Source organism: Zeus faber (assembly GCF_960531495.2).
Source record: "Zeus faber genome assembly, chromosome: 19".
Lineage (NCBI taxonomy): Eukaryota > Metazoa > Chordata > Actinopteri > Zeiformes > Zeidae > Zeus > Zeus faber.
Window position 1 is genome coordinate 22,019,584 of NC_137206.1, and position 25,063 is coordinate 22,044,646.

The 25,063-nt window shown below is 44.0% G+C and overlaps 1 protein-coding gene across 2 annotated transcripts; it reads left to right on the top strand.

Annotated features, from left to right (window-relative positions):
- The first annotated feature begins 722 nt into the window (after positions 1-722).
- On the top strand, positions 723-23,202 carry LOC307244708 (cullin-1). Of its 2 annotated transcripts, none has more exons than XM_080019982.1 (22): positions 723-854; positions 8,822-9,236; positions 12,528-12,702; positions 13,077-13,244; positions 13,685-13,735; positions 14,492-14,582; positions 15,030-15,193; positions 15,526-15,688; positions 15,824-15,954; positions 16,547-16,654; positions 17,723-17,829; positions 17,922-17,970; positions 18,438-18,569; positions 18,767-18,884; positions 19,124-19,200; positions 19,765-19,883; positions 20,279-20,384; positions 20,610-20,657; positions 20,870-20,952; positions 21,735-21,840; positions 21,930-22,043; positions 22,389-23,202. In XM_080019982.1, the coding sequence occupies exons 2-22, from the start codon at positions 9,097-9,099 to the stop codon at positions 22,467-22,469; spliced, it is 2,331 nt and encodes a 776-aa protein (XP_079876108.1). In that variant the 5' UTR covers positions 723-854; positions 8,822-9,096; the 3' UTR covers positions 22,470-23,202. The 2 variants fall into 2 exon arrangements, with proteins under 2 accessions (XP_079876108.1, XP_079876109.1); XM_080019983.1 differs by lacking the exon at positions 723-854 and adding an exon at positions 3,898-4,004.
- Positions 23,203-25,063: the final 1,861 nt, after the last annotated feature.

Sequence of the window (25,063 nt, forward strand, 5' to 3'; positions counted from 1 at the left end):
TCACATTCTTTGTAGCGCAGTTATTTAGTATGTGAGCGTCCTTAGTACGTCGTATGTTACTATGTAAAAGCCATCAGTGGTTCACTCAAATACACTGGATTATGGTGTGCATATGTCGTTTGTATTACACGATTGCGGACGCCAAATCATAGTTTTGATATATTTGCACTTTGATTTTTTTTTTTCCAAAATCAAATCACTAATTAGGCTAGATATAGCCAAATAAAATTCCATTCAAATAACTTGTAAAGATAATATATAGGTTTTAATATAATTAAATACAAACACATATTTATCAGGTGTAGAATGGCCTAATATGGTAATCACTTATCTATTCATGTAATATTGCTTTATTTAATAATTCTTGGAATATTATGTTCAATGATTGCTTGGCTCTGCTGTGTTCTCTCCTGTCTTTCATTTGATTTCGTTTTTAATTTTCTCAATAAATATTTATGGACACCAGTTCTCCCAGAGAACACCGCCAAGTTGTTGTTCCACCCTTCCCCCCTGATGCGCGCGGTGCATACGTACAGATTGTATTTTCTTATTGTATTATATATTTATACATATGCATGCAAACTTTCTCTGCACGATTTCTTATTTTTGTCCGTCTATCGATCTGTCTGTGGCTGTCCGTCTGTCCGTCTTGCTACGCGCACGCCAGTCGTGCAACCCGCAATTCCCACTTGCCTTGAACGCAGCGTCGGTACGAGGCTGGGATTCTCATAGCAGTCGCAGTTAGCAGCGGGCAGCCTCGGACGGAGCACCGCTTCGGAGACCGATTAATGCTCGTTATTGTAAATATATATATTGCTAACGGCTGTCCGCGGAACGTCGAACGACCGAAAATGGTAAGCGCTACACCTCGGACCCAGAAGAACACCCTTTGTCTGTCTGTAAATATTCCAGCTAGCGGCTAGCTGGCTAAGTGTTTCCCTGACTCATTACTGAGTGCTATCAGCCATTTTGCATCGCCTGTATTTTTCACTTCGTTTAAACAATACCGCCGCTTCTTGCGCGTTTCGGGATAATGAATTTCTCCCGCCTTACTCCGGCCAGGGTTTTTACACTGGCGTCTGCCGTGTAAATGTTCATTTGGTCCCGGCTGGCTGGCGAGCTTGCTAAAGTTAGCCAGGCTAGCCCTACCTAGGCTTGCCAACCTAGTTGTTGTAACCCAGCTCATGTTGGCAGCCCGATGAGATTCTCGATGCAGATTACTGGCACTGTCCCCAAAAGCTATGCCACATTTTCACCTTTGCGTTTGACGTGAGTTACTATTTGCCAAAAACAAAGTTAACGCCAAAACCTCTCACGCCGTGGCGCAATGAATACATATCTGGGGCTGCCGTAAAACATATTGATCCAAAGCTACAACGTATTGGCCTTATTGTTCAAGACTCTTTGCATCATACAAGTATGGTGGAATGAAATGATTAAAGGGCAACACCAAATGCTTTTCTAAACAACGTGATAGAGTTATATACATATAAAAACAACAGATCAGAATATATACACACAACAAGCGAAAATCTCCGAAAATATATGATTAAAATACACCAGCAAAAATATATAGCAAAATATATATGAAAAAAATACGTATGTATGTTACCAACACAAGAGCAGCACACTATATAAAAATAGTCTATTGTCTTGTTTGTGTGTGTGTGTGTGTGTGTATGTATATATATATATATATATATATATATATATATATATATATATATATATATATATATATATATATAAAATAACCAAATATACCTTAAAACCAGTACTTGCATAGAGGTCAGTGGCATTGGAGCGAGCTGATGTCTTCAGTCTTCACACTGCATCTGTTTACTAGTCCTTGTAAACTGCAGTTAACATGGTGTTTATATGGGGATTTGACATCCCATGCGTGCGTTCATCCCATCGCAGCTGGACATGGTGGTCTATTTTAAACTTGTAAGATAACTTCATTTTGTTGATTAATACAGGGTGGTGAGATTCAACTGCTGGTGTAGAAACATTGCATTGTTGTCTTAGTTGAGAAGATTATACAAGTTTGGTTGGTTGGTTAAGATATTTACTGATTCAAGATGTTTATTTATCACATACAAGCAAAAAATAAATATTTTGAATCCTGAATCAGTAAATGTCTTCGCAATGTAGGTTATGATTTCAGGTTATGATTTAAACTATGAAAAGAAGTAAAGGGTCACACAAATGTCTGCAGTGTGTTTGCTGGCTTTGCTTTGCTGCAGGCTGTATGCCTTGGTGTTTCTGTTTGAAACGAATGTCTAACTCTACTACGAGGAGAAGCATCTTGGAAGATGACGATTGGTGTTGTGAAAACATTTTAATGTCTTTTCGATAGCCCATCATAATTTGAACCAAGCTCTCTTGTAGAATTTAATTTATGTATTTTTATATATGAGGGAGAACAATAATGCTACTCACAGTATCCACCTGCGACAAAATAATCAGGATTGTCAGTCGAACCACGGTGTAACCTATACCCTCTCCTTCAGCCAGTCTGACCCCCCTTCTGGGTCCGTCTGCTTAAAAAGTATGTGGTGAAGGCAACCGAGACTGCCGAGGGCCGGGTTGTGACGTCAGTCGAGGGGGGCCGCGAGTCTCTGCTTGGTTGGTCTAATGAATGCTGAGCAGGAGAAATCAAAAGCTGCTTACGCTCAAGAAATGCCCTGCCTCCACGCTGAACTTACACGTGATCTTCTCAAGACACACACACACACACTGACGAGGCAAACAGACCATGGGGTCTACACACACGACTTATAACTAACTAGCAAATAAGAAGTTATTGTTCTGCGCTGACCATGAAATTGTCATGGTTGTTTATTCGAAAGTAAAAGTTGCCTTAATCAGTCTTTAAATGTGACAATTTTGTCTGTGTGTTTGAATGTAGGCTATAACGTTGCCGTGTCTGGCCAGGGCACATGGTGACTGCTGTAATCAGATTTACCAGCTTGATCTTTTTTTCCCACGATGGTTGCTCTCCCCCCAACCCCACCCCCCATCCCCCCTTAGCACTTCCTACCTCCTTCCCGATCACTGCATTTCTCTCACTCGCTTGACTCACAGCCTAACAATTACAGGTTCCTGATTATGTACTGTCAAACGGCAAAAACAAAACGTTGAAAGGATATTGGCAACAAAAATAATATACTTCTGTTCTAAATAAAGCAATACTTTGGGTCAGACAAGAGACACATTTGTCCTCACACATTTGTCCTCCAAAAAGTCCTCCATAAGCCCATCTTATTGATTCTCAGTCTCTTGAACTGAATAAACTCCTATGTATCTTGGTCTTCCTCTCCTCTACATCTTCACCCACAGCATTAACATAAACAGCACTGAAAATTTGCTCTCTACCCACTTAGATGTTGGTTGGTTTACAGATGAGTGTTTACAGTATTTACCGGGGTCGCCTTCACTTTGAAGTTCATTCTCTGTGAGATTTGAGGGTAACCGGATTGTTGGATGTTTGGCTGTGAGCACAGCCAGAGCCAGCTGCTCAGCATGTAATAGAGCCAAATATCTAACTCCCATAATGTAATGCATCTGTACTATCAGGTGTCAAATTATTTGGCTTTCATTGCCAAATTTTCATACTCAAGGACTCTTTAACTCTTAACCATGAGTCAAATATAATAACGTTTTTTTTGTTGTTTTTTTACAGTGAGTGAATGTGTCAGTTGTCATGTGTTAGTTTGAAGAGAGAGATCAAAATAATAAAAGACGCTATTAAGACGTTTCTATTTCAAATCACAACAGGACATTTTTATTTCCAGTATAAAAAGAAGAAAATAAATTTGACATTGGAAAAGTGTAATTTAGGAACAATTATGGAACTGAAGCACGTTTGTGTTGTTTGCCGTTTCCAGGTTTTATCGGCCAATGTACATCACATCACAGTAAGAAATTGGCCTTTACCTAATATCCTGCAGTCAAGGCTCTTGTTGCAAAGTTTGGTCTGTTCTACCCACCACTTTCGGCAGGTAAGAAGAGAACACAAATGAGCATTTATTTTACTACAGAAAATTAAGTGGTGAAAATGTTTGTTTTCACTAACCAGTGTGAACTGTGGCTTCAGTTCCTTTTGCGGATGGTGAAACACTTGTAAACCTATACATGTCTGTTGCCTCATATGTTGACAGTCCCAGCATAGAAACATAGTCTGGGAACTCTTGGTTCCTCAGCTACGTTCCCTGGAATCACCATGTTTTGGAGTCATGGCCTTTGACCTTTGCTGCCTTCCCTTCCTCGTATCAGTGGGGAACGTGATGGCAACAGCGTTGTGTTTTTCTACCAAGCATGTGGATCCTGTTTCGCAACAGACTTTCTAGAGATCTAGGTCCCGCTCATAAGCTGCGGTGCTATATCCCTGCTAATGCTCTTGATCAGAGGAATCTGAAATCTGATCTCAGTTCTGCTATGGAGGATTCTTAGTTTCTCTTAATAAAACACAATATATAGAGGGAGAATGGGAACCGAAGGCCCATTGCTTGTAACCCAGTGGATACTGAGAGGTATTGTCTGACCCCCAGTTACCATGGCAACTGCTAGAGCGCACAGGTAAGGCTGCCTCTCTTTGTTAATATAGACTAAACACAGTTAGGCCAATCCCAGCTCAAGAGGGAAGCCAATTCATCTCTGTTCATTCAGTTTTTGTTGAACGATAGTGCTGTCTTGTGTTTTTTGATTCAAACTCATGACAAAGTTGGTGGTGAGCCATGCTAGAAATGAAAGAAGAAATAGGTAGGCTTTAGGGAGGGAAATTAGATCCTGGCAGTAATGCTGGTAAGGAGACCATCTCAAATGATCAACAATATAACAATGTCTCAAAGTGTTCCAATACAAGGACAACCAGCACACTTGTGGCCACACGACTGCATTAAAGTATTGACAGTTCTGTCTTTTAGCCAAATCATTCACTTAAGTTACTAGGGGTGTCACATTTCTGATTCAAAATCAAAAATTGATCAAAATGGACGTTTGATTTTGAACTTCGAAAGTATAAGCAAGCTTGCGATTCTCCCCGTATTTTTGTGGGTAATATTGTCTGACATGATCGCCATATTGGGTCGGCCAAGATAAGCAATTGTAGTGCGCGCTCGGGGGTATCGACTGTGGCTCGCCCTGCCCCAAACCGACTTTCATGAAGTTTGGTTCGGAGTTTGGAGAGCTGCTGTCAGCTCCGCGGAGTTCCACTACACCTGCCCACCAGGCACTAGGGCTGCAGGAACAAAATTCAAATACAATTTGTTGCACAGTGAACGCACATTAGAGAGAAATATCCCCGGTAACTGCGTACAAAGTCCACGTCGGCCGAAACACATGAGCCCACCGGCACGTTTCCCTCTCCTCCTTTCTGAGTGGAAATACCACAATTTCACTGTCTGTACAAGGGAGAGAGCGCCTTTGATCAGAGTGTGCAGTAATTCCTCAGATGTGCAAAGTGGGAAATAAACTTGACTATCACTGACGGAATGTCCTCTAGTGCAGAGGTTCCTAACCACCAGCTCGCGGACCGTGCCGCAAGAAATGCGGGTGGGATTTTTACATAACTGCATTCTGGGATGCGTTAGCTGCCACATAATGGCACAAACTAACTACTTTCACCAAATATGATTTGTGCAGTGTTTTGAGCCAATCATTTTCCATTTTACGTCAAAGTGTCTTTCTACTGCACCCCAGTCAGGTTCCACTTTGCGCATCAATATATGACTTCACAAGCTGTATTAATATAAAATCACCCAACAGAGAGCTCACAGCTTGGAAATGTACAGGAACTATGTAGTAAATATAAATATTTTTCATTACATTTTTATTTGAGTTGATTTATTTACGGGGTAAATTGCAACATATCTGGCGGATCTTAGTAATGGCAAGTGTATGCTTGCCATCACGGTGTGCGATCGGATGTGACAAATGTACAAAATAATTTTGTTGGCTTCGACCAAAGACGAGATAAGGCTGCAGCTCTTCATTGCCCCATCTCCTCTTCTTGTGTACATTTAAAATGGTGTGAATGTATCTATGCTTTTGTATGCATTTGCCATGTGCATGTCTTCATATAGAAACATAAGTATATCGATAGGAGTCACGCACCCTCCTCAAACCAGTACGTGCGTTTAAAGCCCTGTTGTTGCACTCATCTTTGTTTGCTTCTCAGTCCCCCCCACCCCAATTTCCATCAAATACCAAAAATGGATACAGATGCACTACTGCACAAGCCTAAAAGTACACCAGGTCCGTTGGTACAGCGTACGGGCGTGGCGCGGAGCGTGGTTTTTCATTGGCTCCGCCAGCTACATGGTCAAGCGTCCCAGATTCGTCGATGTTATAGGGATATTGAAAACAAACAGTGATTTGAAATTCTTTTTTTTTTTTTTAATAACAGTTTGTGAGTTTGATAATAATACTGTGACGGGGGGGGGGGGGTCGACCAGATAGACACAATGAAGGAGACGCAGATGGAACCTCTGGAGCCTAAGCCAGTGTTGTTGCCAGCCAAGATGCTTACAACTACTCCAGGGTTGAGGTGTCCTGTTGGCAAATAACAACCTGGGATGGCCGTGTCCCTTTTTATTACAAACTCTCTTCAGTCATTCTTTTTCTCACCCCCAGTGTTTGCCTCTCTCTCCTCTCCGGCTTCCACACTCCCCGGGGACCCACCCCCTAGACACCTGGGCCAATTACCCACGATCCTGGACACCAACCCTCCCCTTCAATCAGATGAAGTTATGCAAATTATAACAACCCACCAATCAACTTGAACCCATGCCCCCCCCCCCCCCCCCCCCCCCCCCCCCCACACACACACACAGTGTAACATTTTATTTCTGAAATAACAACAATGCTTTATTAGTTATTGTGTGTGTGGGCAGGGGGGATTAAAAAGCTATAAAAAATATTTTTATAGTAGTCTGCCATAAATTTCTGATTCTGATTACTTAAAATATAATTGAAATGTGAGCTACAAAGTAATTGTTGAAATTGGTCAGTGGGACATGTTTGTACTCTGTTGTACTTCTCCCTATTACATACATGTTTGTTCTTTGTATTTCAAATGGGTCTTGAACAAAAAGCGAATCCAATAGCTCGTAGTTGAGAAAGGGGGAGTAAATTTTTTTAAATATAAATATATATCTCACGCAAAATGTGAGAAATGCCGTGTGGCTGACTTGGCCAGTGGAGCTGCAACAGCGATTAACATGGATTTAACAGAGAGGGTGCATTACGGCACACTGCGCCAACACGTCCGCTGGACTTGTAACAGGTCAATGATTGGAGCTAGCAGGAGGTAAACACACCAGGTCATTTCACTTCCTCCTCCATCAAACTATCACACTGGAGCCACATCCTGATCACTGGCCTTAATGGCAGTGAATGGCCAGGCAACCCTGCCTGCTCACCTGCCAGTCTACTACTACTAAATATAGCTACCTGCATGTCAACAACAATGCCCCCCCACACACACGCACACACACCAATCACACATGCTTTAGATAATTTCTCCTGCTGTTTCACTTGCTCTGTCTCTTCAAATCTCTTTTCTCTTATCTAGCGATAAGAATGAAAGATGTTGATGCTGCAATTATTTGCCTTTGTTAACTTCCTTCTAGTGTCCTGAGCGTAGGGCTGAAATAACAGCTTTAGGTGTTTTCAATTAGCTCTAATGCCAGTCATGGTACTGTGAGTGCGGTCAACATGAAGCCATTGCGTACAAGTTTACTTTCTATAAGGTAATTGTACTAGTTTCCAATGCTTTGTTATTTCATATGTTGGTTATGCTCTGCTTGAATAGGGATGATACTACTTTGAATAACTATATCTTGATTGACAACCGTTTTGATAGTGTAAGTCCTTATTAGTTAGTTATTGGAATAGAGTGGATGTAAAAATGTTTACTGATTTGTTAAGTCATGGAACTATGTTGTATTACCATTTGAAGATTTGATATTTAGTAGATTTGTTATTTTATAATTTTGGCCAAGATAATCGTACCATGAAATTCTTAAATAATTATATTAGGTGTGGTTCCAAACAAGTTATTATATTACTTTATCAGTTTTGTGTCCTCACCCAAAAGCCTGCTTGTTCATTACAGCGTGTAGATAGGAGTAATTGGTATTCAGTTAAATGCAAATTGTTTATTGGAGCCTGGGTGGGATCCAATCTAGACCTGGACTAGGTGATAATTTGATGTTAATGTTTCAGGTAGTATGGTATCAGTAAATTATGATATGGCCATATCTTGATACACAAACTTGTATTCTAAATTTGAGAATAGGGGATAAAATTTATCAAAACGAATAAACCTCAGTTGGATTTGAATGGGACTCAACATGGGATTTTGAAAATATAACCAGATATTGTGATTGCATATCTAGTATCTGATATTCTGAAATGTCCTTTTATTATCATGGTAGCATTCGTTCAAATTGCCTGTCTGACTGGGCTGTGGAAGGTGAAACGGGCAACTAGTGAAGTGGACTAATCCATCATTAACACAGTGACGTCAGTGTCTGGTCAGCATTGGCTACTACTCGGGCTCAAAGCCAGGTGTGCCTATGAGCATGGTTAGCAAATCTGCAGTGGCAAAATGTGTAAACTTCAGGCTTTTCATACTGACTTTTGATTTGGGGTTTTGGAATCCTGCTATCCAGCGGGTGTTTTATGATCATGTCCTGTTGCTCAGAACCCAGAGTCTTGAGGAAAACACAGTTGGAATTGGCTCATGGGCAAAGCTACTGAATGGAAAAACTTGAGTCATGACAAAAAATTAACCTTCTCCCCATTTATCCCCCAGGTAATTTTGTGACGCGGAGGTGGAGGAGTGGCAGACAGCGCCATCCAGGTGTGCGGAGTTGGACTGCAGCAAGTCTATTAGAAAAATACCAAAACAACAAAGTGACTACTGTTCCTCTTGTTGCGCTGGCCAATGGACAATACATTATAGGGGCCGAACGACACAGGAGAGGAGAACCAACCAAGGACAATAGTCGGAGAGACAAGAGGAAGGGCTCCCTGGAGCAGGAAAGCAAGGGCATTCGTTCAGTTGGAAAAGCGGAGAGGGGTGGAAAGATGTCGTCCAATCGGACCCAGAACCCTCACGGACTGAAACAGATAGGACTGGACCAGATATGGGACGACCTGCGGGCTGGTATCCAGCAGGTCTACACGCGGCAGAGTATGGCCAAGGCCCGCTACATGGAACTCTACACGTATCCCTCACACTGAGAAAAACGCATGGCAGGTGTTGTTATGGCTCTGGAGGTTTTACTGCCTCTTGTGGTGACCTTGGCGGTCCAAGGCCTACGGATCTACGGGTGGGGGGCTGTGATTGTGTTTATGAGCTACAGTGACTGGTACATCTGAGAATGCACCAGCTACTCTCACTGTTATTCTAGCAGGTTGTTTATTTCCTGTCCTGGATGTAAATCATATCATGGTTTTCTGTTTTTAAGAGCAAGACCGTCACAGGTTAGTTATGCATTTCCAGCAAATGGGAGTTAAAAACAATCCCTGCCATACAGGTCAGAGTCCTCCAGCACTTTTTGTCCACCATTACATTTCCTGGTGCTATTCAGACTTGAAGGTCCATGAATGCAATGTTGAGTTGAACTGAGTTTTAAGTAGTGATGGCACCGATGCAATAACCAGTGTCAAGATCCGTCTGATCCCAGAAAAAGTTGCTGGATCAGAGCAAAAATAATTAAGAATCAGATTTTTTTTAAATGAAACTAGCCTGAAACATCACGAGAATGCTTTTGCGACATCGCTATTGCAACATTACCTAAGCCCTGTCCAGACGAATACGGATATTTTTCTAAAAAAACATTTTCCTCTACGATTTGGCCTCTCATCCACATGCAAACTGTTTTAGGTCACTAGAAGAGATGTTTTTTTTATTCGCCTTCTAAAGTGCAGATTTTTAAAAACTCTGCTTTCTGTGTATCTGTGTTAACATGTGAAAGAGCGTTTTGGGGAAACGATGACATCACACCTCATTTTGCACAATGAGCATGAACCTGAAACACCCAAGAACAAGGGATATACACCGATCAGCGGCAACATTAAAAGCACTGACAGGTGAAGTGAATAACAATGCTCACCTCATTCTAATGGCACCTGTCAAGGGGTAGGATATATTAGGCAGCAAGTGCACATTCAGTTCTTGGACATTGATGTGTTGGAAGCAGGAAAAATTGGCAAGCGTAAGGCCAAATTGTGATGGCCATCTAGCTGGCTAGATGGCTAGGTTACAGCATCAAAAATGGCTGGTCTTGTGGACTGTTTCTGGTATGCAGTGGTTGGTACCAACCAAATGTGGTCCAAGGAAGGACAACCAGCAACAGGGTCATGGGCGCCCAAAGCTCATTGATGCGTGTGGTGAGTGAAGTCTAGCCCGCCTGGTCCGATCTCACAGAAGAGCTACTGTAGCACAAATATCTAAACTGGAACTAAACTTGTGCTGGAACCATAAGCCCCATCGATGGGGGCCCCGCCTCACAACTTCCAGGAATTAAAGGATCTGCTGCTAACATCTTGGTACCAGATACCACACGACCCCTTCAGAGGTCTTTTGGAGTCAATGCCTCCATGGGTCACTGCTGTTTTGCCGGCAAAGTTAACACCTTGAACTCCTTGTCTTGTTCCTCAAACCATTCTTGAATATTTTTGCAATTTTGCAATTTGCAGAGGCCACTGCCATTAGGGAATACCGTTGCCATGAAGGGGTGTACTTTGTCTGTTTAGGAAGGTGCTTACGTGTCAAAGTAACATCCACATGAATGCCAGGACCCAAGGTTTCCCAGTAGAACATTGCCCAGAGCATCACACTGCCTCCGCCGGCTTACCTTCTTCCCATAAAGCATCCTGGTGCCATCTCTTCCCGAGAAAATGACGCACACGCACCTGGCCATCCACATGATGTAGAAGAAAACGTGATTCATCAGACCAGGCCACCTTCTTCCATTGCTCCATGGTCTAGCTCTGATGCTCACACGGCCATTATAGGTGCTTTCGGCGGTGGACAGGGGTCGGCGCGGGCACTTTGACCGGTCGGCGGCTACGCAGCCCTATATGCACCGTGTTCTGACACCTTTCTATTATAGCAGCATTAACTTTTCAGCAATTTTTGCTCCAGTAGTTCTTCTGTAGGATCGGACCAAACGGCTAGACTTCGCTCCCGACGCACATCAATGAGCCTTGGCCTCCCATGACTTGTCGCCGGTTCACCGGTTAGCCTTCCTTGGACCACTTTTGGTAGGTACTAACCACTGCATACCGGGAACACCCCACAAGACCTGCTGTTTTGGAGATCCTTACAAGCCCATTTTTCCTGCTTCCAGCACATCTTCAAGAACTGACTATTCACTTGCTGCCCAATATATCCCACCCCTTGGCAGGTGCCATTGGAACGTGATGAGAAATGTTATTCACTGTGTGTGTGTGTGTGTGTGTGCGTGTGCGCGCGCGCGCTGATGCGCACGCGTACACGCTGATGTTAATGACATCAATGAGCTAGAGTTCAGCATATCAGATATGGAAGTTGCCGTGTGGCAGTACTTCACGCTAAAGTTGGAGAAATGCAAAATGGCTGAGTGAAATATTTGTAAAGGGGAGGCACCAACAGTGGAAAGTTTAATACAACAAACTTGATAAAGCGATTCCAGGTGCAGATTTCAGTGCCAGTGCCATCTCTTAAGTTAGTTATATTACAAGTGTAAGACACTTGTAATACACTCATGTGAAGACACCTGTTGTTTATATAACTTATGAAGGCATTTTATAGCACAGACTGGAGCAGTTTAGTGGGTTTTTCCCATAGTGAATCCATCTAAAAAGGTTGTCTTTGTGCTCCAGGCTAAGTGGTGAAATGAGGGACTGTGGCTCATGGTTGGGGTATAATAGATTCAGTAAAGAATTAAGCATTTTTATTATGTGATTATCCCTGTGCTATGTACAGCTCCAGAACATGCACTCCTGTATTGGCTCTCCTACTCTTTTCTTTGGGTCATGGTTTACCCTTTTCAACGATACCAGTGAAAAGCATGCTGACATCTGTGCATTTCTACCCAATGAAAAGTTAACCTGGAGGATCCTGTTCAGCCACCATTTATGCTGTAACACTCAATTAGCTGCTTCATTTGCTGCTGTTTCTATGAAGTGGCTCAGGACTTTGCATGAAGGATCTCAATTTACAATTTCGATGTTTGGCTGTTGCTTGCATCCCTACCAGCTCAAAGAAAGTGCTAGGGTGGAACAAGATTGGATTGCAGGAAACAACAAAAAAAAAAAAGTTTCAAGGCTCAACACCCAAGTTTTTACATTTTTGGCTGCCTCAGATCTAAGCCTTTACACTTCATTTGACTTTTGATTGAAGATGAATTTTAATTTCAGAAATTTCTTATCTCCATTTAACATGCAAAACCAATACCATGTTAACTTTGATATATACATTGTCCCTTTAAGGTCACAAATTTAAGCCTTAACGCTACTTCCACTCTCAGACATGTGTATAACTACTGTACCAGCGTGCATCAATCGAGCCAGGGCAGGGGCTCCGTGCCCCCCGCCAAGCCCTCCAAAAAGACTGCCACCCCTGGAGGAGCCCAGTTTGTAGGCCTGGAGCTCTACAAGAGACTCAAGGAGTTCCTCAAGAACTATCTGACCAGCCTTCTCAAGGTTAGACTGCACACTACTGCCGTGAGACTGTTACAATGCTTCATCCGTCATTTCTGTATGGGGGATATTGTTGTTTTAAGTCTTTATTTGACAGCTAATGAGTTCTATTGTTTGTGCACTACGGCCTCATTAAGATGTCAGTATTGTGATTATGAAACCATTTTCTGTCATTGTGATTCTTTTCACCTCACTGTGACATGACATTTTGATGCCACTTATACTTATTTTGTTTCTGTCATTTCTGAATAGGAGACTTAAAAAAATGCCTGTAAGGAAAAAGCTCAAAATCACATTCTACTTCCTTTCCTTCTCCTTTCCGGCGTTTTTCTTTTTGTCCCCTATTCCCTGGCATCCCTGATGCCCTTGACTTTTAGGACGGAGAGGACCTGATGGATGAGTGTGTGTTAAAGTTTTACACCCGGCAATGGGAGGACTACCGCTTCTCCAGCAAGGTGCTCAACGGCATCTGTGCCTACCTCAACCGGCACTGGGTCAGGCGGGAGTGTGACGAAGGTCGCAAGGGCATCTACGAGATTTACTCGGTAAGAGTAAACACTTGCGCGGCTTCCGTCAGCTGCTTGTAGGAAGATTGTGGAAGTTGCAACCGTGAGGTGGCTGATGCCTTTTTAGGGACGATAACCTTTTGCTCCAAGTCCTGGCCTCGTGTGCTTTGGGCGCCTCAGTTATAGGTTTTGTCTGGAATTGGCTAAAAATAAATAAATATATATATATATATATATATATATATATATTTTTTTTTTTAATGTAAACATTTAGACAGAAGGCTGGGGTGTAATGTGCAATGCCTAGGCCCAGAAGCTAGCCAGCCATTTTATTATCCCTGATTTGGTTTATGAGCTTCTCTTAACCCTGTTTGTGTACGCCTGCTCTTTCACCTTCCCACCCCACCACCACCACCACCTTCAACTCTTTTCTTCCTCCATGCCTTCTCCCCTCCTCTTCCCCTTCTTTTTCTTCTCAGCTAGCGTTGGTGACTTGGAGGGAATGTCTGTTCAGACCGCTCAACAAACAGGTGGGTAAGAGGGTTTCCCCAACCTTTTTTCCCCAAAAATCAAAATCCAAACCCCCAAAATTAGAGATGCATAGGTATTCACCTTGTTGACTGTCAGCGACCTATTGGCAAATAAGATGACATTCACCAGTGGCAGTGGCTGATGTTTATCCAGTGTTAACCACACATAGACTTTACTTGGGCCGGCTGCCCAGGTAATAAAACAGCCGCCAAAGTATATTTGGCAACCCATTTTAGTATTTGTTCATTTCATTTTTCTTATCCGTCCGAGAGAACAACACCATCCGCAATAGATTTTAGAAGACGTGGACACGGCTCTCTGAAGCGCTCCAAGCAGCAAGTGATGCTGTGTTCATGGGAACTCTGATAACTATGTGATGCTTAGCTCAGGGGAACTCGGTAAACATCGGTATTGGCATCAGCTATAGGCCAAACAGTTATTTTAAACATCGGTCCAGAATTTCACAGTCAGTGCATCTCTACCCAAAATCAACCCTGATTCAATCGCAGTGTGAGGTTGCTTAACAGATCAGATTGGAACAAGGATCACAGACTGGCAACTACACCTAAAGATCCTGTATGATGGCAATTCTATTCTGCACACTTTCAGACTTTGAAACAATATGGTCTGGTTTAATGCATCCGTTCCAGAGAAGTGATGAAAAATGACACAAATTGTGAAAAATGTCACAAATCACCACTTCACCGGTTATCAAGTGCAAATTAACGAAATTGTATTTTCTTTCCTTTTTCCAGGTTACTAATGCAGTGCTGAAACTGATAGAGAGGGAGAGGAACGGAGAGACCATCAACACCCGACTCATCAGCGGTGTGGTTCAGTCTTACGGTGAGGACGCATTTTTTTATTTCTCCAACTGGCACCTTTTAAAGAAACAGCCATTCTGGCGAGCGTGTGTGTGTGTATGTGAGGCAGATGGAGAGAAAGTGTATTTTATTGTCATGGATATATCAGTAAGACATGTCTTTGTCGATGCAGCATGCAAACTAAACAATATAACCAATCATCAGTAGTATTTTGCGCCGACCCCGCACCCCTGATATGTCCCTTCGCCGGGGCAACTTCAGACTTGATGTGATTGTGAAGAACACACACCCCACAGACAGATCAAACAGCAAAGATTTAGTGTGAAGGACCCCCGTGTGTGTGTGTGTGTGTGTGTGTGTGTGTGTGTGTGTGTGTGTGTGTGTGTGTGTGTGTGTGTGTGTGTGTGTGTGTGTGTGTGTGTGTGTGTTATTGCTGACATTTGACAAAGCCTGCGATCTTGCCACACAGTGGAGCTGGGCCTGAACGAGGAAGACGCCTTTGCCAAGGGACCCACGTTGTCAGTGTACAAGGAGTATTTTGAGTGCCAGTTCCTCACCGACACGGAACGCTTCTACACACGGGAGAGCACAGAGTTCCTCCAGCAGAATCCTGTGACGGAGTACATGAAGAAGGTACCAGCACCAGTGCTGCCTCTCCACTTTGACTTAAACTGTGTTTATTTATTTGTTAAATGTAATAATTTTAAATTACAATTTCTTTGGTTATGCAATAATTGTGACAGCTCTGTGTGAGGCACAAATCTCCCTCAATATAATTTTCAGCTGTCCTTCAAGTTCATAATGTTAAAAGGAAAGGCGTTCCAAAGCTTGGTCCTGGTACAACAAAGGACTACTGTATCAAGACGAGTAAAAACAAAGCAAACGATCACAGAGACTCCTTAGAGGTGGACTTCTCTCCTTCCCCGTCATGGTTGTACCCGTGTGTAACCCTGCCCTGCCCCCAGGCCGAGGCCCGTCTCCTGGAGGAACAGCGGCGGGTCCAGGTCTACCTCCATGAATCCACACAGGACGAGCTGGCGCGCAAGTGTGAGCAGGTCCTCATAGAGAAGCACCTGGAGATCTTCCACACAGAGTTCCAGAACCTCCTGGATGCCGACAAGAATGAAGGTAGGGGCATGTGATCGACTTTATTTTTTATTTTTTCGTGGTGTTTGTTGGACTCTTGAGCGCAAATGATTGCCCAGCCCTCGTGGAAGTAGACCGTGACAAAACCACCTGGCCGTCTTGCGGTTGCTTTTCCAGACCTCGGGCGGATGTACAACCTGGTGTCCAGGATCACGGATGGCTTGGGGGAGCTGAAGAAGCTGCTCGAAACTCACATCCACAACCAGGGCCTGGCCGCCATCGAGAAATGTGGAGAAGCTGCTCTTAACGTACGCGCACAGTAAATGGAGCATGATGGTGAAACAGTGTTAAAACAATGTTCTCTGCCAGGGTTTTTTCTTCCTGGAGATTGGAGTTCAAAGTCTGAATTTGCAGCCAGAGTAATGTGTAAACTGTCCCTGTTGTTTCAGAGCAATGTGTGAGCGTTCACCATTAATGTGTACTTTATTACATTATTGTAATGTTATTTTATAGTATAAATGAATCACATAGATAAACACGTCACCTCAGCGACAGCTTATGACAACAAGTGTATTGTGGCTTATAATTGTATAAGTGATTTGACGAAGACTCCACCATGAAACCTTGATTTGAGCACTTGATGCTTACACTTTCTCCAAATGTCACTGTGGTGAGTAAGGAGTTTGTTTATCACTGTTCTTATGGTCAGGTTCAATTACTACCCGCATTTATTTTTTCCATTTGTTAAAAAAAGACTGAGGGAAAGACAGAAAAATAGCTGGAGGCCGCCTGAAGTCTTGAACTTGTTCAAGAATTTCAAAAGATAAAAGTTGATATGTAGGAGTAATAAAAAATAAATGGAGTTCCATATCCATACAGCTGTCCTTGTTTCCTCTCCAGGACCCCAAGGTGTACGTCCAGACCACCCTGGATGTCCATAAGAAGTACAACGCCTTGGTCATGTCGGCCTTCAACAACGACGCAGGCTTTGTGGCGGCGCTCGACAAGGTCGGTTACCGTGGCAACAGCTGAATAGGGCTGGGTAAAAAAAACAAACAAAAAAAACATACAACGATGTGATCTTTTGTTTAAATTTCTGAATCGACTTGAAATCGATCCTTTTTTGGAATTTATGCAACCATTTTCTGCTCAAATTATGAAAGAATATTGATGTGAAACATAAATTATACTCCAGGTCAGGGGTTATAAGCTGTAAAGTTGGTAGCAATTCTCATTCTGTTTACATTTTCATTTATTCATTTAGCAGACGCTTTTGTCCAAAGAAAGCTACGTGAGAGACGAGAACAAAGCATGCATCGACAATTGGAGCAACCTCAAATTTAAGTGCTTGAGCCCCTGTTTCTAAATTCTACCAGGTACAAGTGCAAGATAGCTGTATGGAATTTGAAGAAAATAGTGTTGTTTGTAAAGGTTTATGGCAACGTAGGACACGCTGTAGGTCGTTAGATGTCATTGAAATGCCTGAAGCGTCATCCAGCGGTTCAGTCAGCTTAACCGCTACGAGACCAGAAGCAAAAAGAACGTCAAAGCCAGTTCTGAGGGTGTTGTATCTTAAAGGGAGAATGTGGTCGTACTGGCGGTCGACTTGACTTCCAAGGATTGAAAAATGGTGTCTTGGGTTAAAGAGCACCGTTATTTCCTGTAAATCAGGGGTGGGGGGCCTGTTACGGCGCTCCAGTCAACACCACGCGGTCGCTGTGATTATCCCAGATATGATAATAGCAATTTTTAAAAAGTGGTCTGTACCTTATTCAACAATTTCCAAAACAAAATGGTGAAACCTTGGAAAATAAGAAGTGAATTTTTTTCCCTAACTGACATTATATCAACGGGATACGCTAGAACTCAAATCAAATGAATCAAATGAACTCAGTCAGTAACATGTTATAATTAATTATGTTTGTTCATAGTCTTCTTTCCTATATGTAAATATGATTCTTGTTCTGAGCCTATTTTTCATCATCATTGCGTTTTTTTTTGTTGTTTGTTTTTTTTTTGGAGGGCGTGGGGCAGGGCGTTGTCGTTTTATTGTGTGACGGCAGTGTCTCTTCACAGGCTTGTGGCCGTTTCATCAACAACAACGCGGTCACCAAGATGGCGCAGTCGTCCAGCAAGTCTCCCGAGCTGCTCGCCAGATACTGTGACTCTCTGCTGAAGAAGAGGTGAGCGACAAACCCTTGTACCAGGCTGTGGGTGATGACGGCTGTTCAGATATTAAATATGGTGAAAAATAACTGTGTGTGTCACTGTGCAGCTCCAAAAACCCAGAGGAAGCAGAACTGGAGGACACACTAAACCAAGTGGTGAGACGTGTGTGTGTGTGTGTGTGTGTGTGTGTGTGTGTGTGTGTGTGTGTGCGCGTGTGTGTTTTAAGAGTCTTATCAAAAAATGGGGTAAACCCTGTCCATTTCAGGTGAATACAAAGATAGACAATGACTAAATTTAAATTAAATGAATCATTTAGTCCTGGTGATGCCGATGAAGAGATCGAAGTCCGAAAAGCCACGGTGGATACCAAAAGATCCATCATTTGACGATATCTCAGGGTTTATCCACTCATTTAGATATAAAGCTGAATGTTTTATAATGCCGTGTTCAAAGTGTGTTGACATATAACCTTACGACCGATTCATGATTTAGTTCCGTCTTCTAAGCGATGGTTTTAAAACGCCATCTGAAGCGCTCGAAATAGGGGACAGAATGGGTGGAGGTATTATCCGCACCGCGGCTCCGCTATAACTGTGTCCCTCCCCGTCGGCTTCTCTCCAAGATGGTCGTGTTCAAATACATCGAGGACAAGGACGTGTTCCAGAAGTTCTACGCTAAGATGCTGGCCAAGCGCCTGGTCCACCAGAACAGCGCAAGCGACGATGCCGAGGCCAGCATGATCTCCAAGCTCAAGGTGCGCACACACACACACACACACACACACACACACACACACACACACACACACACACACACACACACACACACACACACACACACACACACACACACACACACACACACACACACAGGGGCGCTGCCGGCGCGACATGTTGCCCGCGCACGCTTCCCTCTCTAACCCCATTGTTTGCCCGTTTCTGCCCTCCGCAGCAAGCGTGTGGCTTTGAGTACACCTCCAAACTGCAGCGCATGTTCCAGGACATCGGAGTCAGCAAAGACCTCAACGAACAGTTCAAGAAGCACCTGACCAACACCGAGCCTCTGGACTGTAAGTCGCTCTCTCTGTCTGTCTGTCTGTCTGTCTGTCTGTCATTTGCGAAGCAATTTGCAAAGTTATGTACAAGGTTGCTACTAGGACCAGTGTAGCACCAGTCACGTCATCACTTCCTCTGATAATTCACATTCTGCAAATCATAGAAACAACTGGAAACATTTGGTTTTGTAAACACGATGACAACGACCGTGGGCTTAAAGTCACTAAGTAAATTCTGTGCTTTTATTTTGTAGTGGACTTCAGTATCCAGGTGTTGAGTTCTGGTTCTTGGCCGTTCCAGCAATCCTGCACCTTCGCTTTGCCCTCTGAGGTGGGGACACAGTAAACACACACACACACACACACACACACACACACACACACACACACACATTTCATTTCTGAAGGTTTCAAGATGTAGATTTAACATGATATTGCACCTGATTGTGAACCACAATTTTGTGGTTTAGCTTAATCTTAAAAAGAAAATCCACAGATTGTTAGTTGCAGCCACAATGGCATTAAAACCCCTTAACCATCTCTCCCACTCACTCCATTATTCTACCTCTTTCTCTCAACCTCTCTACCACTCTCTTCCCCCTCTTTCTCTCTCCTCTCTTCCACTCTCTCCCTCTACCTCTCTCTCTCCTCTACCTCTCCTCTACCTCTCCTCTCTTTCTCTCCCGCTCTCTCCTCCCTTTCTCTCTCCCCTCTCCTTCTCTCTCTCCTCTCTCTCTCTCTCTCTCTCTCTCTCTCTCTCTCTCTCTCTCTCTCTCTCTCTCTCTCTCTCTCTCTCTCTCTCTCTCTCTCTCTCTCTCTCTCTCTCTCTCTCTCTCTCTCTCTCTCTCTCTCTCTCTCTCTCTCTCTCTCTCTCTCTCTCTCTCCCTCTCCACAGCTGGAGCGGAGTTACCAGCGTTTCACTGCGTTCTACGCCAGCAGACACAGCGGCAGGAAGCTGACGTGGCTCTATCATCTGTCCAAAGGGGAGCTGGTCACCAACTGCTTCAAGAACAGGTTGGTGAAGCGCTGCACGCTGAAGCTGCCAAACTCAGCGGCACCGAGGAGGTGAAAACGCATGTTCTGAGGGGGTGAAGTGGTGGGAAACACTGACTGATTAGAGTCTGTTTTAAATAACAAGTCCATCCAGAGTGACGACCTGTGGAGATCGTCTGTGTTTTGGTGAATGGTTGTTGCTAGGGTTGAGGTTGACATCAGGGTGGGGTTCGTTCTTTGAGTTAAAAAAAATATGACAGTGTTGAACAAAATAATCATTCACCTGCTCCGAGCGCCGTGTAAATGAACCGGACTACATTCCTGACGTGTCCATGGCGTAGAAGGAGCGTTTGCAAAAGCTCTTGTTTTCTGCCTTCCTGATGGTGCACTGAGCGTGTGGGTGTTGCTCCCCCAAGGTACACGCTGCAGGCCTCCACCTTCCAGATGGCCATCCTGCTGCAGTACAACACGGAGGACATGTACACCGTGCAGCAGCTCACTGACAGCACACAAATCAAAACGGTAATGCCCCCATCGTCTGATCCGAACGCTGCGATCATATTTGTGCGTTTTCCAAATAAAAGCCCCGCAAGAAGTTTAAAAAAATAAATAAAATTAAAAGCAACACGTTGAAAGTAGTTTGAATTCACACTCAACAGTTACATGGGAATGATTTCCTGAACACCTTTTGAATAAATGCCTTATTTAAATCATTTTTTTTAAAATGTTCCCTGTTTCTTTCTCCAGGACGTTCTGGTCCAGGTTCTGCAGATCTTGTTAAAATCCAAATTGTTGGTGAGTCCCAGTTTGGGTTTGTCTTCACATCTGGGTTGTTTCTTCATTAAAATGTGTTTTTTTTTTTTTTTGTTTTTTTTTGCAGGTTTGTTTGTTAAATGAAGTCACTATTGCTGCAGATTGTCTTTTTATTTCTGGAGTTCATTTATGTGATGAGCAGGTCCTGGCAGCTAGATAACCGGTCTCTCTCTCATGATGGCTCTCTCTCTCAGGTGCTGGAGGACGAGAACGCCAACGTAGACGAGGTGGAGTTCAAACCAGACACTCTGATCAAGCTCTTCCTCGGATACAAAAAGTGAGCTTTGTGTATGAACGCGTTGAAATTAGGATTTGATGTTTTGGCGCTTTGCTCCGTGTCTCCTTCTGGACGTCCACAATGATGGATTGTAAATCACACGCGATCGACTGCCTTCCTTGTGTTATCGCTAATAATGTGTGACAGATTCCCGCGTTTTACATATCAACTGGACTGATTTTCTTTTTACGGCCCCTTCAGAGTCTCAGAGCAAAACCTCTTTATTTAATAGGCTAAGCCAGGGGTTCCCAAACTTTTAATGGCAAGAAGATGTCCACACTTGTATCTGTCTTGAATAAACGAGTGTGGTTTAACATTCTCAAACTACAGGCCTGGGGGCCACATCCGGCCGACGAGACAATTTAATGTGGCCAGGACACGTCGATAATATATTGATAAAATAAATTGGCAGAATTATTTTTTTAATTATTTTTCTTTTTTATAAATTTGACTTAAAGTTTTCAAAAAATAATAAGAGAATAAAATAGATGTAAGAGATGTTTTCATGGTGACTCGTCCATTTCTAACAGTATTACAAGGTCGATTCACTAATGTGCGTAAAGTTTGGTTTCTCCCTCGAACCTCAACGCGGCCGGGCCCCGGTGAGGAGAACACCAGGCCGGTGGCTCCCAGGTCCTCTCAGTTTGAGCCTAAATCCTCCCCGACAAAAAAAAAAAAAAAAAAACATAACAAAAAAATAAAATTGGGGTCGAGGAAAAAATAAAGAACTGATTTAGCGCAGAAGCCCTGAACCAAGCTGAGCTGGTGCCTTTATGTCGCAGTAAGAAGCTGAGGGTGAACATCAACGTTCCCATGAAGACGGAGCAGAAACAGGAGCAGGAGACGACTCACAAGAACATCGAGGAGGACCGCAAGCTCCTCATCCAGGTCGGTGGCGAAAGCGCCCGGTTCTCACCAGAGTCCTGTAGCGCCGCCTTGAATCCTGTCTGACTCTGTGCTGCCTCGTGCGCCCACAGGCCGCCATCGTGAGGATCATGAAGATGAGGAAGGTTCTGAAACACCAGCAGCTCCTGGTGGAGGTTCTCAACCAGCTGTCGTCTCGCTTCAAACCCCGGGTTCCTGTCATCAAGGTACTGTCTCTGTCTCCCTCGCTCTCTCTGTCTCTATTTTTTACTCTGTGATCTGACATTTCACTCAAGACGCTTTTCAAAAATATCCATATATATTTTTTTTTATTGCATTTTCTGATACCCTTTTTATCCTGTTAAGATTTCACAGGAAATACTTCACGGAAATAACTTTAAAACAGGGTTTTTTTTTAAATTTTTTATTTAAGTACTTTAAATAGTTTTGTCTTCAACTCACTTATGATTGGGATCCGAACACAAACCCTAAACGTTCATTCGCGTATCCATCTCCGCCGCGCTCCCTGACGCCAACCTCCGGCTTGTGTTTTGTCTCCCTCTTGTGGCCAGAAATGCATCGACATCCTGATCGAGAAGGAGTATCTGGAGCGAGTGGACGGGGAGAAGGACACGTACAGCTACCTGGCCTGAACACCGCCCCCCTCCCCCGTCCCACAACGCTTTCTTCACATTTTATTTTTATTAGTTTTTTTTTTTTTTTTTTAATGTCTAAAAGTGTGTGGAGAGCTCTGACTGGCAGGCATGTTGCCCACACACGTGTGATCAAAATGGGGTTCCCGCCTCCACCCGGGGATGAACTTTGACCTGAGGGGGTGACCGCCACCCCCCCCCCCCCCCCCCCCCCTTCCATCATGTTCAGAGACTAGTCCAAAGACTCTGACTTCCCCACCCCCCTCCTCTCGTTTTCATAATGTAAATATGAACCTGAGAACGTAGCCTGCGGCCAGTTTGGGTGCGGAAGGGGCGGCGCCACCTTGCGGGATTAATGCATGATAATGCCTGCCTGCATCACAAGTGTCAGTCCCGTCCCCCCGTCCCACCAGATCTCCAGACGCTCCTCTTAATTTATGTACGCGGCTGCACACGAGCAGCACTTTCAGAGCCCCCCCCTTCCCCCGAGGCAGAGCAGTAGGCCCCCCCCCCCCCCCCCCCCGACAGGATTTGATCAGACCTTGCGAACTCGGCGTTTGGTGGAAGAGACGTCACCGTGAAGCTTTTAAATTGGTTTTCAGTGGAAGCTCGTACCCCGCTCAGCGTCTCGGATCGTGTCGCTGTCGACCTGTATCAGTGCAGCAAGGTGGACATTTGTATAGTGTGTTTCATTTTCTAAGTGTGTGATGAATAAAAAGTAAAGATTTCTCTACCGGCGGCTTCTCTTAGAATCTTTTAATTTTGGCTCTGGAATCTAACAGTTTATGAATGCAGGGGGGGGAAAAAAACCAACTAGAGTCCGGATGCTTGCAGTAGTTTATTCTGCATCACTTTGAACAACGAGTTTCCTGTAAACGATACAAATGCAGCACCTTTGTATTCGGAGGAGTAAAGTGGTCCTGGTTCGACGTTTGAGAGCGGAGCGTCATTAGACGCACCAGCTTGTGGTTTGAAAAGGCAAAAATGGTTTGTGAGCAAAAAACATTGTCACATGAGTACAGGGTTCCTATAACACACACACCTTCAGAGTTCAATATTTTTAACCAAAGCTTTCTTCAGACAGTACGCTGGTCTCTCACGAGCCACAGATCACCGCATATCGCAGCTTCTCAACACGGCTACTTTTGAAAAATTTAAAGCGCAATCGCACCTCAGTGGCACAAGATTTCCTGATGCCACACCAATATAACCTTTAAATGCCTAGAATGCACATGGGCTCAAAAACTGCCTGGCTTAGAATTGTTTATTTATAATTAATTGGTTTTATTTTTAAGTTTGTACATATTTAATCCTTAAGCTCATCAAAACCACCTTAAAACAAAACTCCTGGGATTTTAGATTTGGTTTGAAATAGATCAAAATAATCATCCAGGTAATTTTTGGCTCCTTGTAGGCATTTCGAGGGTTAAAGTAGTATCCCAGAACACTGAATGTCACATGGGACCCCATCACCATTTGCATTAAAAATTCAAAACAGTAGGAAAACAACAGCCAAGTATTCCCAAACCGGCAGAACAGAGTGGAACCAGGGAAAGAAGCGGAAGCTCCTTCCGGTAAACCCTCTGTAGATCTGCAATAAATTACAGGATAAATAGGGAAACCTCAGCAGCAGGATCGGGACAGGGGACGGGGGGAGGCTTCAAGTCAGAGAGACCCTGGAATCTTTTTAAGTCTGCGGTCTCCTTTTCCAAAGCACCAGAGTTCACAGCAGACCAAAACAAAGAGACACTGAACGATTGTTGGAACACGGACATCGACACGAACTGAGACGAGAAACGTTCACAAAGACGAGGCGGCTCATCGAGTTCTAGTTACATCAGGAGGGTGTCGGGGGGGGGGGGCTACTGAACCATCCCCTAAATGTAAGAACACGCCTCAAGGCGCTCCTGAATTTCCCTCGGGCGGGATGAACAGAGCGTCGAAGGATGCAAAGTGTTGGGACTTTGGGCTCGGCCGCAGAGCGACGTTCACATGCACGACCGCTCAAAGAGTCACAATCTGAACCCAAGCCGGCGCGGAACGGCCCCAAAGTGAACAGGAGGGCGTGTCCGAGCTGCACAGTGACAGTGAACCTGATCCGTGTGGTTTTACAGAACGGCCGTAAGTCGGACACGACCGACACGACAGTACCAACACAGTGGAACGGCGGCACCGGCCGTCCGGCGGGTGCTGCTGCTGCTTTGTCTGCGGCAGTTCCCCGCCCTGATAGTCGAGCTGGTTACGTCTCAAAGACTTCTTTTTTTTTTTTCTCCTTCTCCCTCCTCCCTCTCCTTTCAACTTTTTGTTTACTCTCGCCACGAACAGCGAGTTACACCACGAGACTCCAACGGAAGGAGACTCCAACGGGCTGCGGGGAAAGACAAGGTGTCTCCTCACGTGCAAGCGTTTACATTCCTGGAGGCTGAGGCGGCGCTCGTCTCTTGAGGTCTGCGGCAGCACCTGTGATAACTCGGCAAAACGGCACCAACTTTACCACGTGGGTAGAAACACCGGAATTTCGTAATAGTTTGCGGCGATATTCTCACACCTTTCAACACAATAAGTTTGTCAGTATTTAATAACCAACCTATTAG